This window comes from Lynx rufus, unplaced genomic scaffold (genome assembly GCF_022079265.1).
Source record: "Lynx rufus isolate CCGP_SWC_20201006 ecotype Redwood Valley unplaced genomic scaffold, mLynRuf1.p SCAF_4, whole genome shotgun sequence".
NCBI lineage: Eukaryota > Metazoa > Chordata > Mammalia > Carnivora > Felidae > Lynx > Lynx rufus.
Window position 1 is genome coordinate 139,479,365 of NW_025814856.1, and position 16,992 is coordinate 139,496,356.

Here is a 16,992-nt window from a genome sequence, read left to right on the forward strand (position 1 = left end):
AAACGTATAAGGACTGAGCAAAAACTAGCAACTGTCTAATGCCAGCTAAAGTCAACAGCTGTGTATAAGGCAAATTGTACAAAATCTGACAAATAGAAAATTCAGCTGAAGCCACAAATCAAATATGACCAGAGTGCCAAGCAGAAAATCAGCAGTGATCACTAAGTGAATGACTAAGGTTGTTCAAAGGATAATCATATATGAGTTTTCAACATTTATCCATTTCACAGTTGTCTTTTTTTTTGTTTGTTTTTTTGTTTTGCTGTTATTTTTTCTTTTAACAGATGACACACAATGTTATATCAAACAGATCCTCACACATCCACATTTGGAACTGAATCCTGAATTTAACCCGAAGATCAAAGATTATTACTCTGAAGTTCCATTTGACGTGGTAACAGTGACAATTGGAGCAGAGACTTCTAATTGTCAGTGCAAGGTGTACCTGCACGATCGGGCAGGAACAAGGTACGGGGGGATGTTGACCAGGGCTGAGTGGAGACATAATAATGGGAAGCAGATATTTGAAGCATCCTTTGAAGATTTAGAAAATCTGAAGTGTAAGATCAGTTGGAGAGATCACCAGGGTGTGAAATCCTTTACCTTTCAGTTGTCATGTGGTTAAAAAGAACACATCAGTGCTCTACTGATCTTTTAGCAATATTTGTACCTGATCTCTGTAACAATGTTGAGCAAGAGAGGATCTTGTTATGTGAAATATTAAAGAGACTCATCAAGGGTAGCTTCCTTCTACCCTAACCCAACTCCTCAAGATTTTGAATATTCAGGGATTGAATAAACATTTTCATGACAATTTATGAACATGCTAACACTAACTTTCCCAGTCTCGTGGAATTTTTTTCTATTGACCCTTTTGAGAATCACTGACTCTTTTGTTTACAATTTTGAACAGCAGGTAGAACTTTGTTACATGCCATGTCCAAGGCAAGGAAGATACTCATGTTCCCGTGCTGTAGGGAAAGAAATACACTGGGCATCCTGGGAGCTAAGAGAGTCCAGTAGCAAGAAAAGAGGATTCAAGTCAGACCAACCTGGGTTCCAGCCCTGACCCTACCATGGGACTTTGGGCATAGAGTTGTTTTGAGTATTAAATCAGATAATGTATGACCCTGAGAAGTGGTTAATAAATATGTTTCCTTCTCTGTTGTTGACAGAGGACCTGAATTGCTCTACAAGATAACTGTTGGCATACCAAAGTACTATGAAACATAATGAAAACTTTTTTCATATTTTAAGTTTCTTATGAAGTTGTATAGACCTTATCTACTTTTGTATGCAAACTAGGCATGTAATGAATATTGATATATAAATCCATTTGGGCTGAATAAATGTTACTCTCTCTCTCTCTGTCTCTCTCCAGCTTTGCCAACTACCCTCTGGGCTTGGGAATGAACAAAATCTCAATGTTTGTGGCAGATGAGTCTCCAGCACAGGGTGAGACCCTGATCACGTACAAGCTCACCATCTACAGAGAAGATCGTCCAAGTCTGCCCTTGTTTGAGGACTTCTCAGCATGCGGGTTTGTGCAGGTAAGTGAATTCTACATTTGCACTTGGGTTGAATTGGGAGTGATCTGTTAACCCAGGTGCAAAATGCCAAGTGAAAATTGTTAGGAAAAAATGTATGCTTTTCAAATCCAAACTGGTCTCATTTTAAAAGAGAAAGGGCCCCAGCCAGGTATTTAAGATACCTTGCTGCCAGTGGTTTTCTTTCTAGTGTGGTGGCTCCTCCCTACACGTACTGTGTTCAGTGGACTCGTTGTGGTTAATATTGAAAAAAAAATGTCTGAGTGCTCACACTTAGTTATAAAATTGCTTTTACATTTCCATTTTAAATTGTGCTGTGTTTCTTGGATTTGTACCTGAACCTACTCTGAAATTTTAAACTAGATTCAGTGGAGTTTATTTTAAAGAATTAGAGGAAAATCTGTGAAGCTATTTTATGGAAGGGATACCAGATGAATGAAATGAAGTTTGCTTGAGTATATGTATTTTTCCTGCACGTCCTGCATCTTAATCATTCCTAAAGGCCGTAGTTTCTCTTGTGAGCAGCACATACCGTTATGTAGCCCTGTTGATGTTGGACGGTGACTTCTATCCAGAGACTTTATCTATTTTGGTGGTTCTTTCCTCTGTTTCTTCCTTTTGTTAGGATTCTAGGTATAACCTACCACATTTCCTCGCATCATATACCCTCACTGGAGATCCTTCCGGAGAAGTAGTAATTGATACTCTTATCAGATCTCCTAATTCACTTAGAAAGTATAATTGCAAATATGTCGTGTCTCAATGACTGACAGCCTGTTGGGTCCACTGAAGCACAGAGGATTAACAAAGGAGAGAAGTAGCTGACTGAGACTCAGTGAGTAGGATGAGTACCATGTTGCCTTAAATGTAGTGGCCAGATAAGTGTTCTCTCCCCCTCTACCCATTCTTTGTCAGAGTGTATTTTATGCTTCCGCTCATCTGGCCTGCCCACTCATCCCCAAACATGCTTCCAAATCTAGATGGTGGTCACATATATAACCAGGTGGTACATAAATAAATAAAAAATCTAACTATGAACTTAAGATCGGTGCAATTTGTTGTATATAAAGTATATCTAAATGTATCTTGCTATACATAAATTACGTATGCTGAATGTAAGTTATACTTCTAAGAGCGAAGCATTAGTGGGGAAGTATGTATTATCTTCCAAGACATGCATCTCTTTTCAAATATTATATTCATCAAAAATAAGTTAATTACCATGCAGCTTCCTTAGACAATGGATTATACTAGGAATTTGTTACTATGATAGGAAGAAAAATATTAGAAAATTCTTGTGGGATGCATCCTACAGATGATTGCAGAAAAGTATTTTAGTCATTTATAAGAATCCTTTCCAGAAGGTTTTAATTTAAAGTTTATGTGTGGTCCCATAGCAGTACTATATTTTATAACATGGAAAAGTGTCTAATAAGCACTAGTATTTTTTTAGCCTTCCTTTTACAAACTGTCAAACGACTAAAGAGATAATGAATGAATAATAAGGATTGATTTAGACATTTATTGAGGCATGTGTGGCCTCAGGAACTTGGAGAAGTCAATGGCAGAGGTAAGATTTTCTCACCCTAGGCTCCAGTGATAGTTCTAATCCAGAGACCTTTCCCTTATTTCTACTTTATGCTTAATCTCATTAGAGTCTTGAACTTTCACTGCAAACTGGCACCATAATGATGTTCAGAATACAAAGAGTAAGGGATACAATTTCTGAACTCCTATTAATTCTCAGCTATTCCAGAGTTTCCAAATTAATAAACACATATACATTATGAGACTCATGAACTTTTGTTATTCTAAATTGTTCTTTTTCTTTTTTATCAAGAACCATAGTGCCTTCTCTATATTCTCATGTTGAAGTCTAGAGTCCAAACTATTGCATATTAAATGGTAGACCATTGTGTTTGAATCCCTAAAGCTTGCAGGTACCAAAAGAAAGGAAATGAGCTAAACTTCAATTATATTTTGTTGGTTAAGGGGAAAAATTACATTTCTTCTTTATATTTCAAATTAGATTTTGTCCTAATGGGTGCCATTATTAAATTTTAAACAAGCATAAGAGGTGATCTACCTTAAAATATCCAAAAAAGAGTATCCAGTTTGTGGTTAATCAAGCCTCCTAATTTCTCCTTCTAACACTCTCTCACCTTCTGGATATCGACTATTCATTTTAGCTTTTCACCAAAAGACTAAAAGTGAGGAGAAGGCAAATAGAAGGCATACTAGTCAATTAAAAAATCAATCACTTTGACATTTTGGTGAATAATAAGATAATTTAATTAATTTGTTAATAGACATTTTAAATCATTTATATGATCAGATACTGTTAAATACCTGCTTGGCCATAATTAACTGCTTGAGTTTAGTGTCTATTTCTAATTATATTGCCAGTTGGAATTTGTATATGGTTGCCATAGAGGCAACTCATAGTTTAGTTACTACCAGTGAAGGAGAAAGGGCTAATTTACACAACTGATGGAAAACAACTAGATTTGGTCTGAAGTTTTTCAACCTTGCCAATATTGTAGCCAGGTAATGCTTCATTTTGGGGAGCTATCTTGAGCACAGTAGAATGTTTAGCAGCATCCCTGGCCTCTATCCATTACATTTCGGAAGGATACCCTCTCCAAGCTGTGACAACGAAAAATGTCTCCAGACATTGCCAAATGTCCCCTAGGGGACAAAATTGACCCCAGTTGACAACCACTGATATATACCAATAACAGGCCTACTTTTCTACTTTCCACTTATAAATCTAGTAAATCTGTAGTGGATTTACTCCAAGTATGAATAGGTTAGAGGTAATCCTTCAACGTTGAATGTTGAAGACTCACTCTTATCTTTTTTCATCCTTGTATTTTTTAATTATTTCTGTAGTTGGTAATACTGTGACAGCTCTTTATTCTTCTCATTAATTTGCCATCTTTCCTGCCTAATGTAATTATAATCAGAAATATGCATTCAATTATAGAAAACATGATTCTTAATGAAACATAAAAAAGTCATATAACATACCTAGACTGTTATTTCATTTTGATTTACCCATAAATAGCATAATGTTTTGCTGTTAGGAAGAAGGATTTAGAAAGTAATAAACAGTTATTATGGCTGGAATATGTCATGCTTTGGAATTAATAAAATATATTTATGTTCTAAGGAAATTAAAACACATATGGGGAAATATTTCTTTTAATATCTCTTTCCAAATCAAAAATTTTGACATGGATAACAATACAGCATCCACAGAAATTGATTTGTATAAATGATCTATGGGCTCATACACATTTTGCCCCCAAAGTGTTGTGCCAGAATAGAGCCATAAATAAAATCTACAGAAAGGCCATAGAGCAGAAGTGTAGGAGACTACATTTCAAGGATCCATTTGTTAGAAACAGCTTTCATTTTAAAATAAATTACAATTAATAAAGGGAAAATACCAAGGAAAGAAAAAATTTCAGCTTTTGAAAAGGATTTGTCCAGTACTTAGCTATAGATTTAAAACTGACATTTGCTGCCTTATTGAAAAAATTAATTAGTGATCTATATGGTGAACTATTAAATGATGTGTAAATGACTCCAGTTACAGCATTTGGAAATACTTTATAATTTTCCCATCTATATTTGCACTTATTCTCGACACAACGGTTACAAAACAGCTCATGTGATAATTGTCTAATATTTTAGCAAATACCCATAATAAAAGAATAGAAGAGCATTTATCAGTGACCACTTAAAATGCCTTTGTTCATTTCCAAAGTTGTAATAACTATTAAATACTCATTTTAGTGATTTTTAGTTACCTTGCCTACCCCAGGACACCAGAAAAAAGTGATTCAGTTTTTCAACAATAGAGCCTGTGTTGTAGTAAAAGACTCCCAACTAGCAACTGTTTAATAATTTTTCTGCTATGCTCTTTGTTCTTACAAATGTGTCATGTACTGTAGGAGATACAATAGCAGCAGAGGTAGGAACAATGCAATATTTATAGAACTTTTATTATATGCCAGACACGATGCTAAGCACTTTACCTTTTTATGTTATTTAATGTTTTCCACAACCTTAAATGCAGGTGACAATTGCCGCAGCCTTTGACAGATGGAGAACATAAGACTTTAAAACATACAGGGTAGGGGCGCCTGGGTGGCGCAGTCGGTTAAGCGTCCGACTTCAGCCAGGTCACGATCTCGCGGTCCGTGAGTTCGAGCCCCGCGTCGGGCTCTGGGCTGATGGCTCAGAGCCTGGAGCCTGTTTCCGATTCTGTGTCTCCCTCTCTCTCTGACCCTCCCCCGTTCATGCTCTGTCTCTCTCTGTCCCAAAAATAAATAAACGTTGAAAAAAAAAAAATTAAAAAAAAAAAAAAACATACAGGGTACATGGGTGGCTCAGTTGGTTAATCATCTGACTTCGGCTCAAGTCATGATCTCATGGCTTGTGAGTTCAAGCCCCACGTAGGGCTCTGTGCTGACAGCCTGAAGCCTGCTTCAGACTCTCTCTCTCTCTCTCTCTCTCTGCCCCTCCCCCACTCACGCTCTGTCTCTCAAAAATAAACATTAAAAAAAAGTTTAAATAAATAAATAAAACATGTAATTAGTAGCAAAGGCGGTGTTTGAATATAGGTCTGACAGACTTCAAACTGATCCCCTTAATCATTACTCTGGAATGCAGAATCTGAAACTTTTATTATACTTATAATCTAATTAACCTCTTTAGGAAACTCATTCGGCCAGAATGTAACCTGTTAAAATTTAGTTAGCTAAAATTTGTTTTCATGGTCATATACAATGATAATTTTTATGATGTTCTAGAACCACTGCAAAATTCTGAGGTCTTCATAATCTCTATTTTGATGAGAAATGTTATGGAATCAGAATCTTCCCTTCCATAGAGTATCTATTGGAAACATTTTAGAGCTAACACCTAATATTTTACGAGACACCATATATATCCTGGTATCAGTATCAGTCTATCTTTATTGGTCCCAGTATTTAAATCAGGTCTAATATTTTACATATTGGAATTAGTCAGACTCCTATTATTTCTACTAATTGTTAAAATGCTTTCCAATTCATAGGCTTTAAATATATATATATATATATATATATATATATATATATATATATATATATAAAATGCCTGATTACACATTAAAGCAGTTAAAAGTTAATCATTTTTACTATTTGACACAACTCACTACTTTATTGTTTCTATTTAAAACATCCACAATACATTTTTGCAGCACTTAAAAAGCGCTTTGTCCACATAAACTTTATCCTAGTGAGAAGAATGTATTGTGGAGCTGACAATTTGACAATACTTCAATGATACATTCACCAGTGTGAAAGGACCTTACTTTCATACTCTTACTTACACAAACCTCACACAAACAGATAAGATTCTATAAGTGATTTTTATTATCTACCTCACCCCACTCCTTCTAAGAGAAAAATTAAGTCTTAGGCTATTTTTATATTTTTATATTCATTTATAAAGTTATGTATTTATTTATATTTATATTAATTAATTTATATATTTATATTTAATTTTAAGGGTTTTCTATTTTGGTGATATGTCTCAAAGGTATTAAGAACAGGCCCTTCAAGGGTCAGTTTCCACCTTCAGTGATTTGTCATGATAGCTCTCTGCCTTATTTAATGAGTGAAAATTAATAGGTTCCTGAATCCGTGAATAAATACTACATTTAGTACTCACACATGTAGAAGAGAATGTCTTCATTGTAAATGTCAGAGTTTTCTCTTGTGCTATGAACAGGATGAAAGTCCCTTTTGTCCATCAAAATTATTTTATAGAGCAAATTTTGCATCTTAGCAAATTATGTCAGGCCATTTTCCTAACCTAGTGGTTAAAAGCCATAGGGGCACCTGGCTGGCTCAGTCAGTAGAGCATGTGACTCTTGATCTCAGGGTCATGAGTTCAAGCCCTGTGCTGAGCATGGAGCCTACTTTAAAAAAATCATAAGTTAAAAGCCATGGACTCCAAGGCTTATGACCATAATTGCTATCAGGGAAGCCTGGGTTTCAGTCCCACCTCTGGTTCTAACTAGCCTAATTTGCTGTATCTCCTAATGCAAAGCATATAAGCTCTCTAAACCTCAGTGTCCTTATTTTTAAGAATAAAACTAGTAATGGAACCTATCTTATAGAATAGTTCAAAGTATTCAACTAGATGACAAATGCAAAGTTTTATCACAAGCCTCGTACATGATTAAGTACTCAGTCAGCATTGAATTAGCATCTTCATCATGATCGTGACTAGCATCATCATCATCATGAAAACTCTTTTTGCTCAGAAGCACCTCTAGGACTTACCTGTAGTTATATAGAGAAGGAGAAGAAGAAGAAAGAAAGATAGAGAATAGCAAAAGAAGTAGAAGCCAATAATAGCGAGGATACTGGAATTTGAAAGGAATCAGGACAGAAGAACTGTTTGGGAAGTAGAAAGGAGAATGAGTTACCTGAGCTGATCCACACAGTTGTATTCCAGACGTTCATGAGTCCTAGGCACCTTTGCCTTCATGGACCCCTTCTTTCATGAAAAAAATACTTAAAATTATATTTTTCAACTGTGTTGGTATACTCACATGAATACATACATACACACTTTGAAGAGTTGTTTTTTTCTTCTAATTAGACAGGATATTAAAATAGTTTCTTGGGCTCCTAAAATTAGTACTATGTGCTGTAGGCATGGTTCCCATTATGCATAATAGAGAAGTTGGCCCACTTTCCTTCTTCACTCTAAAAGATGTATAGCAGAGGGGCGCCTGGGTGGCGCAGTCGGTTAAGCGTCCGACTTCAGCCAGGTCACGATCTCGCGGTCTGGGAGTTCGAGCCCCGCGTCAGGCTCTGGGCTGATGGCTCAGAGCCTGGAGCCTGTTTCCGATTCTGTGTCTCCCTCTCTCTCTGCCCCTCCCCCGTTCATGCTCTGTCTCTCTCTGTCCCAAAAATAAATAAACGTTGAAAAAAAAATTTTTTTTAAAGATGTATAGCAGAGGCATCCATAGCATTATCAATGACCCGGGCTGTAGGGATTCTTTCAAGTTAAATGCTCTTGACTTAAACTTAGCCCTTTGCAGGTGTTTTAGGTTCTGTGCAGGGACTGAGAACACCTTTACCAGGATTCTTCAAGAGCCTATGTAGCAGCAAGGGGAGTGAAATGTTATTTCCGTGAGCCGTTCGCACACACCCAGACATTTTTACTGCAGTAGCCCCCTCAGTGGCCAGTAAGCATTCACATACATCCTAGGCTTGGGAGTTTTTATTTAGCATTCAGCTTTTTTAAAAAGCAAGTGAAGATGGAGAGGGCTGTGTTCTTTAGTTCATGATCTGTTTGAGTGCTTATATAAATTATCTTTCTGAGTTGGTGAAAAAGAGCTATGTTAAACACTCACCTCATGAGTTAATATAACTTATGGTCAGATAAATTACCACTTAAATAAAAACTTTTGCCCAGCACATCTGTTGTCCATGTTTCTTTCTCCAAGTCACATCTGCTTCCTTTGCAAGAAGAAACAAACTTCTACTATCATTAGTGCAGCCGCACCAATACAGTGTGGAAGAGAATGAGATCTTCTTGGCTTCAGCATCCAGAAGTTTCTCTGAGTACAATCTTCTGTATACGTACACTCATTTTTGTTTGAAGTTAACGAATTAGTCTTCTGATTTCAAAACTTCACAGGGAAACAGAAAAGAACGCTGGCAGGTCTTTAAATAAAATATTCTGTTAGAGTAACCAGATTTCAAATGTGACATTTGAAACTTTGAAGGAAGCTGTGGCTAAAAGCGAAGCAGATAAATGGGGTTTCTTTTTTGATAACTCCGAATCCTAATACCCACTTCTTTGTGGGCTTTCATTGCTCCAAAGGGCCCCTTGAGCTTTTATCTGTTTCTCCATTTCTTCCCCATTTCTGAAGTCCAAACTAACTCTAGCAAAGGTACACAGCAAGATAGTGAGGATGGTGGCAAGAGAGGGGAGAGAGCTTGGGTCCTGGATTAGGCATTTAATAGGTTCTTCTGTCCCTACCAAACCAAGCCTAGAATATGACTTACATTAAAAAAAATTTTTTTTTTGGCCCCATCAAACAACAGAGTTTGGCTACGTATAAGACAACTTAAGGGCACCAGGGTGGCTCAGTCGGCTAAGCGTCTGACTCTTGATTTCGGCTCGGGTCATGATCTCAGGGTCATCGGGGGATGGGGCCCGTGTTGGGCTCCACTCTGGGCATGGATCCTGCTTGAGATTCTCTTTCTCCCTCTTCTTCTCTCAGAAAGTGGTTATAAGTTGTAGGTAATGGTGGTCCTGGAAACATGGGGAAAATTAATAATATGTCACTTGGACTCTTTATACTGTCATTAGTCAAAGCCATTGATGTGCTTTCTCTCATCAAGCTATAACAAATTGTTTTTTGTTCAAAGAAAGGTTGGCCCAAAGGCTTAATTAGGTAATGCAAACAAAATTTCTACATGCGTCTGACCAACTGTAACATTTCCTTCAGTAGGTATGTGTTGTAGGAACAAGAATGAGGGATGGGGTATTCCTTGCAGACAGTTTCACCGATTGCAGAACTACAAGTTAGTTTGACATATGTTCCCTGAAGGCAGAATTAGGACACTCTACAGCCTGACATATTTAACTTCTTTGGAAAATGATGCTAATTTGTCTTTTTTTTTCCTTTTTCATCCACATCCTTTTTTTAGGCAGGACTAATGAGTTTAAAACATTGAACATGACCTCATTCTTCAAAGCAGACCAGGTCTCTCCACCCCAGTGGCCCCCCATCTCTTTAGGATCTCATTCTTCAGCAATGTGGGGCAGACTTTCACTGACATTCCTGGGCTTTTACCTCGTCCAACCACCCCCTCCCCTGACCCAAATGCTTGAGAATGATTTTTCCAGACCTCATAGGTTATTTTAAAGTTAAATTACTGATAAAGTTAAGAGACCCAGATTTCAAAGGTTTAAGAATCACCAAGGAAGGGAAAATTTTTCTTTGAAGTGGAGTAACTTCTCTTAAATACTTTGATCAAAATATTATTTGTGCTGTCTGAATTTGATTCACAGCTCACCACTTACGTGTTGGAGAACTTGGACCAGTTTCTCATCTGTCAGGTAGGGATATAATACTACTGATCCCATAGAGTGGTTTTAAGGAAAAACCGAGTTAATATAATTAGAATTTGGAATAATGCTGGTGCTACAGACAGAGCTCAAAATACAAGTTTGCCAAACATAAATAGACAAATAAAATGTCTTCAGGTTGGTATAAGAGGAAAGTTTAAAATAGGCTTTTTAAAAAACTGAGGTCTAATAAACTGAATTGGAGATTTTTAAATTCCTTATATTTAAGTTTAGATTTAATAAGATATAAAAACATGAAGGGCTTTGCAGAGCAACCACCTGTACTAAATTATACAATAAATTTTATGGTAAATGGAATAAAATGAAACTTCCAGAATTCAATGTAAAATTCGTCCTGAACGTGTTTTAAAATTGATAGTTGCACAACTAATTTTGTATGCCATCATATTGGCAGTCTCATAGACTGAGAACTAGAGAGTTACTTCACAAAAAGAGGAGAAGTATTTCTTTGCCAAATGCTGGGACATCCTTCACAGATATTATCTGGCGGATTACTTTAAAGGTGAGAAGATCAGTGTTCCTGCGCCATTTTTATAATGAGCAGCCAAGGACAAAGATGTATGATACCTAAATGTCATCAGACGGAAGGTATAACTAGAATGTAATTTAATTTTTTAGTGTGTATAATTTTTTTAAAAAGTACTGTCACTTTTGAAAGCCATCACTTCAAATGACAATAAACGTATTCACACCTGATAATAATCTAAATGAGAAAATATGTCCCATCATGTAAATCCACATCATAATTTCAACCCAAACTGCGAAACTCTCCCCGACTTGTTTAAAATCAGAGTTTGCTCCAAATGCTAATACATCTTCACAGATTAGAGATTTGTCACTTTTGAGATTATTGAAAATGCCTAGTATCTAACATTTTTGTAGGCCTTACTGTGTGCCAGGTCCTGTTCTAATTGCTTTACATTCATTAGCTCTGTTCTCAGCACAACGTAAAACACTGACAAGACAGATACTTTGATAATGCCCAATGATTTCACAGGTGGAGAAATGCCCACAGGCACAATTACAAGTAGCAGAGCCCGTTTTGGAACCCAGGCAGCCTGGTCCCAGAGCTTTGCAACCTATGAGCAATGGGTTTTGCTACTCATAAGCTCTGCTGTTAGCCGCTATATTCCAGTCCAAAACTAGACTGCTGAAATAAGTATATGGTTTCCAAAAGACTTTGGCCTCAAAAGTTAATTTGTAGGTTATTGTTTAGAACTTGTCATTTTTTTTTCTTTAGAAGAAAATTTACAAGTGAGGCTAGGTTACAGGGGACCTCCAAAAATTCTCCTAATGTATGATATTTAATACAGCGAGAAGGGTCCTGAGGAAAGGGACAATTATGCTGGGTTTTGTGTGGATGAAGGGCTCCATGGCCCAGGCCATTAATGGGGAAGATTCTAGTAGAGGAGAATATGAGTAGCTGGTATGTCTCTAGCGGAAGGATGGACCAACAGCTCTGTGGGCAGCAGGTATATCCATTTTAAGGTTATTCGTGAATCTTGTATTTCAGTGTTGCGCTAAACTTCAGAGTTGGGGAGATCTTAAATATCCAACCCCTCATCCTGCATAAGAATAAACTTCAATAACTTGCCAACATCCATCCTTAATAATTTACCAAGTTTCATTGCCAGTGAGTGGCAGAGTAAGGATGAAAACCTATGGGCTGGTTATCAAACCTTCTGGCAATTAGTCGTTGTACCTCATGTGAAAGAATTATTGGAATCCAGACCTAGACATGTTTCCCGAGTTGTTGAGCCAGCTCCATATCCCTAAGTCTCCAATGCAAAATTTCTCTTTCTACATGTATTAAATGAACCATCAGTTGCAAATTTGCTGACCACTCTGCTTGACTAAAGAGATCCTTATTTCTTCTTCAGAATATGTAGTCAGTTATTCCATACCCTTATTTGTTAAGTCTTAGTAGCATCCTCTTCATGTAACAAAATATAAAAACTGTAAGTAAAAAAGTTTTTATTAAAAAAGACATTATATTTAGAGGTAGTTATAAATTGTCATTTAAAAAACAATCCTTTTTGAGTGATGTCTCCAAAGATGGGACTTACTTTGGTAATCTGCAGATCTTCAATAGCCAATCAACATATACATTTGTCTACGTCAGTGCTGGCACTGAATGAAAAAAATGATTCATGCAAAGCCCCCAAAATAGCATGCACTGCCTAGGACTCTCTGGCATCCTCTTTCCCATGCTAAGTCCATCTGTGATCACGCTAACCCCTCGGCCTGGCCCACAGCCCTCCTTGCCAACTGGCCACATGCTGCTGATGAACAGCCTCTCACCCCTTTCATAACCAGAGCACAAATATTAGATGAATTTCCTTTGAACCTGGCTTCCTCTTGGCTCTTAATATAGTCTGGCTCTTTACAAGAAACACTCTGGGTTCTGGGAGCCACAGATTCCCTTACTAATCACTATTTTTTTTCTGGATAAGCAAATACCAAAAGAATTCTTACACATCTCCAAGGTATTTGATACGTGTATCATGATTGGAAACGGTGTCCCATTTCTTAAACATTTAATTAGAATCTGTCACTGCAATATGTGCAATATTAGCTATGTAGCCCTTAGAAGGAGTACTAAGGTTTCTCTGTATAACAATAATAATATTGATAATAATAAACCACAGTCATTTTTATTCGATGCTTTTTCTGAGAATCTATTTCCTCAGTCACCTTCATGTGTAACTGACCAGACAATAGCCAATCCATATTTAACTCAACTTAATAAAATAATATGCGTTCCATGTTAAGAGGAAGCGTCTGAAAGATTATATTCTTTTTAACACCATTATCCAGTAAGAACACTTTTAACCGTAATAATAATAATTTCCAGCTGTCCCAAATCCTAAAAGTAAAGCACCAACCCCCCAAATATATTTTGTTATTGAGACATGTGTAAACAATTATGAATATCTAAACCATACTAGCTCTGATTTTCAGACTCTCCAAAACTGTAGGGGGGAAAAAATGCTTTTAATAAGTATGTTGATAGACATATCCTACTTCAAAAGTTGCTTTTGCAGATGCACAGAATAAAGATTTCACTTTTTATTGGGTATAATAACAAATGCTATAAAGTTTAAATTTCACATTAAAAATAGAGGAAAAGACATTGCTGCAATTCATCTTTCTAATTTGTAAAAGTCAGATTCTTCAAAACTGCCCCAAAGATCCAAGAGTAGAGAGTGATGATCTCTTTTCAGCGAGATCCCGCTTCTTGAGAGATCAGAGAGGCCTCTGACTTGATCAAAAGTTTGTGTGTGTTTTTCACTTTTTGTTTTGTTGTATTTTGCTTTTTCAAAAACAAAGTACATGGATTCCTTATGCCAAGGAAACATCTGAAGTAACATCCATGTTTAAATCTTAAAATGTTTAAGCTTAAATATATTTTTACATAAAACTACTTCTTATTTTTATTTTTTACCAGAAGAAGCACTCACAGCATCATTCAAATCCTTTATTTATTTATTTATTTATTTATTTATTTATTTATTTATTTTCATTTGAGAAGGTGGGAAGGGAGGGAGAGAGAGAGAGAGAGAGAGAGAGAGAGAGAGAGAGAATCTTAAGCAGGCTCCATGCTCAACCCCACGATCCTGGGAGGCAAAATCAAGAGTCTGGCGCTCAACCAACTGAGCCACCCAAGCACCCCAAATCCTATTTTGAATAGAGTGGATTCCTCTACCCATTGGCACAGTATTGTTCAAAATAGTGAAATCATTGTGGATATATTTATTATGACACTATAGTTGTCCTGGGGCTTACTCTCTGTCTCTCTGCTACCTCTTTGCCTCTCTCTCTCTCTCTCTCTCTCTCTCTCTCTCTCTCACACACACACACACACACACATGCACACACACAGTTTCTCCAGGCCAAAACGTAGATCTTTGATCACTTCTCTTAGCACAATGCCTAGAAGATTCTTAATTAATATTTACAAAATTAAGTGGCACTTCCAAGCTAGATACAAAATTAAATATATGTTCTATTTTTAAAGCTATTATGCTCTAGATCATATGAATAAGACTCTTTCAAAAATGTTAAAATGCATTGTTACATTGGTAGCATCATTGTATAATGATGGCATCATTCCTGTCCCTGAAGTTTACCAAATAATTCAGTATCTAAATTCTTCATGTTTTAGTAGAAAGAAAACCTCTTTGTTAGCCTCAGACTTTCACAAACTCAGCAGCAAGAGAGGTATGAGGGCATTGAGAGAGAAGAGCTGACCTTTGGAGCTTGTATTCCTTGTGAGGAAAGGCTACCTCCTTCCCTCTGCTCCCAAGGGGTGAAGGAAGAGGAGTCCCCAGTTTCTCCTCTCTGAGATAATCACCTGTGACATTTGGACATGACTTTAAGAAGGAGAGAAAGATGCTTGATTACCTGTTTGGATGTCTGCTTAGTTTGCAGGGCTTGTAGAATGGCCTTGTGCTACCAGAGAGGGAGAAAATCTCTCTGAGATACTGCCATTGGTGAAGTCCACAGCCTCTAGAATCCAAGCTGTAAAATGTCTAAGAAACTAGGTTCAGAAGGCCTAGTAGGGACCCAGCATGGGGCAAAAAATGTTCCTGAGACTATAAGTATGTCAGGATACACTGGAAAAGGTAGCTGAGACCCTCGAGTCTCCAGACAGCTGCTTCATCATCAGGGCTTATTTGAGGAGACCCCCATCTACATCAAAGGTAAACAATGAGCTAGATCAACAGTGATGACCACTGAAAAGGAGATCTCTTTTCCCCTCTCCTTCGTCCAATCACAAATCAAGAGGCGTGAGTTTAGGGAGACTGTGAGAGAGTAGGGCACACCCACTACCTCCAACCTTCCATATTAGGTTTCTATTGCTGTATGATGAATTAGCACAGATTTAGCAGCTTAAAACAGTACCCATTAGCTAGTTCACAGTTTGGTAGCTCAGAATGCCAGGGAGAGTATGACTTGGTTCTCTGCACAGGGGCTCAAAGCTGAAATCAAGGGATTGGTCAGGCTGAATTTCTATCTGGGGGCTCTGGGGAAGCATAGGTTTCCAAGCTCATTCAGACTGTCACAGAATGCAGTTCCTTGTGGCTGTAGGACTGATGTTTCCATTTCCTTGCTAAGGGTCAGCCAAGGGCTGCTCTCTGTTCCCAGAGGCTGCACACATTCCTTGCCATGTGGTTCCTTCTGTCTCCTGAGCCAGCAATGGAAGAATCTCTCACACCTTGAATCACTCTCGGGTTTTGTCTCTCTGTCTTCCCTAGACCTGCATTTAATTTCCCTAATTTAGGGTCAACTGATTTTGGACATTAATGACATCTGCAAAATCCCTCCATAGTAACACCTAGAGTAGTGTTTGTTTAACATTTTTTTAAAACATTTTTAATGTTCATTTTTGAGAGAGAGACAAAGCGTGAGTTGAGGAGGGGCAGAGAGAGAGGAGACACAGAATCTGAAGCAGCTCCAGGCTCTAAGCTGTCAGCACAGAGCCTGACTCGGGGCTTGAACTCACGAACCATGAGATCATGACCTGAGCCAAAGTGGGATGCTTAACCGACTGAGCCACCCGGGTGCCCCTAGAGTAGTGTTTGAATAAGTAGAGGAAATGTATATACGCCAGAGGATGGGAATTGTAAGAGCAATCTTAGAATTAAATCTATCACTCTCTCTACACGTCATAAACTGTAGAGGCTACAAATCACTTTCCTGCGGAAAGCTGTGGATCCAATATGAAATTAAACTTTTAGTGAATAAACCCAAGTCTTTATAATGAAAATGAGACTTTTTATAACTGGCAATAACTAAAGTGTAATGATATAGGGCTTTAATATCATTAAGGGAGTCAGGCCCATTAAGAAAAAGGGTAGTTCAGTCAATGGAGTGTGAGAGTAGTAGTTATTGCAAAAAATAAAATTACTACTTATTTGTAACTTCCAAGTTGAGGCTCTTCAATCAGAGCTATTATGCGTGACTGGAATAAGCTCGTGCCGTAGAGTGGTCTATCATAATAAATGTCCATATGCCACATACTGTTCTTGGCACACCTTATCACTTAATGTACATGATAACCATAAATAATAGACACTATCATCACAGCAAACAAGGGAGGACCTGGGACTTAAATTCATGTCTATCTGGTTTTAAAGCTCATGGTATTAATTCTTATTCAATAAGCCACTCTTAAACTACTAAGTTACTTTTACCCCAGATGACAAATGAGGAAACCTGCTTAACCATAAAGTAAAATGCCTGTTATCAGAGCTTTGGGTATCTTTCATAA

At 37.3% G+C, this 16,992-nt stretch overlaps 1 protein-coding gene across 1 annotated transcript in view; it reads left to right on the plus strand.

Annotated features, from left to right (window-relative positions):
* Positions 1-16,992, plus strand: part of CPED1 (cadherin like and PC-esterase domain containing 1) — a 270,984-nt gene that overhangs the window by 144,026 nt on the left and 109,966 nt on the right. The window contains exons 14-15 of the mRNA XM_047097404.1: positions 285-468; positions 1,382-1,550. Coding sequence (XP_046953360.1) covers positions 285-468; positions 1,382-1,550 — 353 coding nt within the window. The remainder of the gene's footprint in view (positions 1-284; positions 469-1,381; positions 1,551-16,992) is intronic.